The 2,831-nt window shown below is 56.3% G+C and overlaps 1 protein-coding gene across 1 annotated transcript; it reads left to right on the top strand.

The window, feature by feature from the left end:
- The first annotated feature begins 612 nt into the window (after positions 1-612).
- nrl (neural retina leucine zipper) lies at positions 613-2,831 on the top strand. Its single transcript, XM_037469688.2, has 4 exons — positions 613-1,451; positions 1,540-1,806; positions 2,364-2,579; positions 2,682-2,831. Exons 1-4 carry the CDS (start codon positions 855-857, stop codon positions 2,829-2,831), a joined length of 1,230 nt encoding a protein of 409 aa, XP_037325585.2. The 5' UTR covers positions 613-854.

Here is a 2,831-nt window from a genome sequence, read left to right as displayed (position 1 = left end):
CATCCAAAAGAGTCACAAACTTAAGAAGGTGTGCATTTATAGTCCTTAATGTGTGTGTGTGTGTGGGGGGGGGGGCAGATTAGTCTTAATGTAACTCACTCTCCGTCTAACTTCACGATGAACACGGCCTGTTTCGTCTACTGAGATGTATTTTAAATATAATAACTTCATCTTAATCAACAAACGTTATTGATTAAAATATGGCACCCCTTTATGATGAAGCTTAATTATGCATTTAACAGCTTTATTAATGCTTCAGAAATGATTTGCTTATCCTTCAGTAACTTATTGTAATCTTTTTGTCGAACCTTTATTAAACAGGTAAAAATGCAGGTAACAGATTGGAAAAAAAAAAAAGGAAATCGATCAAAAAACATAGAACCTTTCTTAATTGAAACCTAATAAAACTAAAGACTTAATCAACCAGCAGATTGCATCAATCAATTAGAACATCTTTCATGCTTTGATGACGCATTTAATACATGATAAATTATTATTACATTCATATGATAATAGACGTTATTGGGTTGAATTTGGCCCTACGGGGCATTAGTGAATGACTAAAGGGGAATTAAACACATCACATGCATTGCATTGCATTGTGGGTAATATTAATGCTAAATGGTTAAAGAACTCTTTGCTTTTAGCTTATTAACCCTTTTTAACGGTTAGGGGTGAAACAACAGAAGCTTTAGAATAACGGACAGATCAATACGTCCACGTCCTTCTGTCTTCACCTCAGGACCAGACAACCAGACAAGGACGCAGAGGACACTTCCTGTTGCCTTTGAGCGGCGCCGAGGCCGACGTCTCGACCACGATCCGACTCACGGGAAGAAATCCATCAAAACGCCATGTCCTCGCCCCCCCTCCCCATGCCCTCCCTCCCCCCCAGCCCCCTCGCCATGGAGTACCTCAACGACTTTGACCTCCTGAAGTTCGAGGTGAAACCGGACACTCCTCCGGGCGTCTACCCCAAATCCGGCCTCGCCCCCGACCCCTCCAGCTCGCCGTATACCGGCCAGCCCCCGCCGGACTCCAGCCTGAGCTCCAGCCCCTACGACTCGCTGCCGCCCTCGCCCACGCTCAGCGACGCCCACCCGCCGCCCTCGGGCTCCTCCTCGTCCTCCTCCATCTCCTTTCCGCTATCCATCTCCAACAGCTTCACCTCGGGCATCAGCTCCGGCTCCCAGGGCAACGCGGGGGGCAGCCCGGCCCACGCGGGGCCCCCGGGGGCCGCCCCGGCCTCGCTGGAGGACCTCATCTGGCTGGCGGCGCTGCAGCAGCAGTTCGGTGGCGAGGTGGCGGGGCCCGCCAACCTGCTGGGGGCCCTGGGAGGAGAGCCGGAGCGGGGGGGCGACAGGGAGAGGGGGCCGGTCAACGGCTTCCTGGGCTGCGAGGACGCCGTGGAGGCGCTGCTAAACTCGGCCGCAGCGGCCGTCAGCTCCCAGGTGAGACGACCGCTTCTTCACCTTCACACGGAGTGCATCTTCTCTGCTTCCTCTTCATCACCCCCCCGCCCCCCCCCCCCCTCTACAGTTCCCAGGTCTTTCCCAGAGTTCGAGCAGCAACCTGGGAGACTCCAGCAGCGACAGCGGCGCCGACATCTCCTGCCCCAAAGGGACCGACATGTGCCACCGGCCGCTCGTCTTCCTCCCGTCCGGCGCTCCCAACGCCGGCGCCTCCGCCGCTTACCCACAAGCCCTCAGCCCCCAGGGACGCCTTCATCACCACCAACATCACCATCACCACCCGCACCACCCCATGCATCACCACCACCACCACCACCACCCTCAGATCAATCAGGTACGCGCTCGGGGGGGGGGGGTTGGTTATTAATGTCCGTGTCCATCTGAAGTCTCTTGAGGGATCGCTCTCTGAGTCTTTGAGGGTTAAAGCTTGATTAAAAAACATTTGTCAAAAGAACATGCTGATGATTTATTAAACGGGGGGGGGGGGGGGGGGGCATCGTGGCCCGTCTTTGAACCTGATCTGACGCGGCCCACAGACTTGGTGGTCGGGTTCTGGTCCATGTGGAGCACAGCGTGAGCTCATTACAATAATATCTGCTATTATTGCTGTGTGTAATCCTGATAACTGTCACTCACACTTAGTCAGATTACACAGATTATGGACATGTGGTGTCCACCGTCTTCTAGGGCGGAGGGACAGTGCGTCCTGTTGTCTCTGGATTAAAGGACCAGAGCATCCCCCCCACCAGAAGCCCCCCTGGAGGGTTTATTAGGTGTTTTCCCTAATAGAAATACAGGGGGGGGGGTTCTTTATCACACTGTCTCCACTGGAATGGGGGGGGTGTACCATCTCCCACCATCCCATTTACACGGGCCGTGTCTGCTCGGCAGTGCGGGGGCGGCGACCGCTTCTCTGACGAGCAGCTGGTGAGCCTGTCGGTGCGCGAGCTCAACCGTCACCTGCGCGGCGTCAGCAAGGACGAGGTGGTGCGGCTGAAGCAGAAGCGCCGCACGCTGAAGAACCGCGGCTACGCGCAGTCCTGCCGCTACAAGCGCCTGCAGCACCGCCACGCGCTGGAGTCGGAGAAACACGTGCTCACGCAGCAGGTACGCCCCCCCCCCCCCTCCCGACTCGTTCACCTGGTGACATGGCATGAGGCAAACCCATCCAACACCTCTCCCCCCCCCCCCCCCCCCTCTCCTCCTCAGCTGGATCAGTTACAGTGTGAGCTGACTCGAGTGCTGAGGGAGAGGGACGCCTACAAGGCTCGCTACGAGAAGCTCCTCGCCACCAGCCACGGAGACGCCCCCCCACCGCCGCCCCCCCCGCGCAGGCAACCCACCTTCCCCGCCCCCTGA

The sequence above is a fragment of the Pungitius pungitius genome, chromosome 7 (genome assembly GCF_949316345.1).
Source record: "Pungitius pungitius chromosome 7, fPunPun2.1, whole genome shotgun sequence".
Lineage (NCBI taxonomy): Eukaryota > Metazoa > Chordata > Actinopteri > Perciformes > Gasterosteidae > Pungitius > Pungitius pungitius.
This window is presented reverse-complemented; position numbering and strand designations above follow the sequence as displayed.

What these genes read in the sequence shown, in the direction of transcription:
- nrl (XM_037469688.2), top strand. Translation starts at nt 855, where the DNA reads ATGTCCTCGCCCCCCCTCCCCATGCCCTCCCTCCCCCCCAGCCCCCTC. An exon ending in CAGCGGCCGTCAGCTCCCAG is followed by an intron (nt 1,452 to 1,539) that starts GTGAGACGACCG and finishes CCCCCTCTACAG; the next exon opens with TTCCCAGGTCTTTCCCAGAG. An exon ending in ACCACCCTCAGATCAATCAG is followed by an intron (nt 1,807 to 2,363) that starts GTACGCGCTCGG and finishes TCTGCTCGGCAG; the next exon opens with TGCGGGGGCGGCGACCGCTT.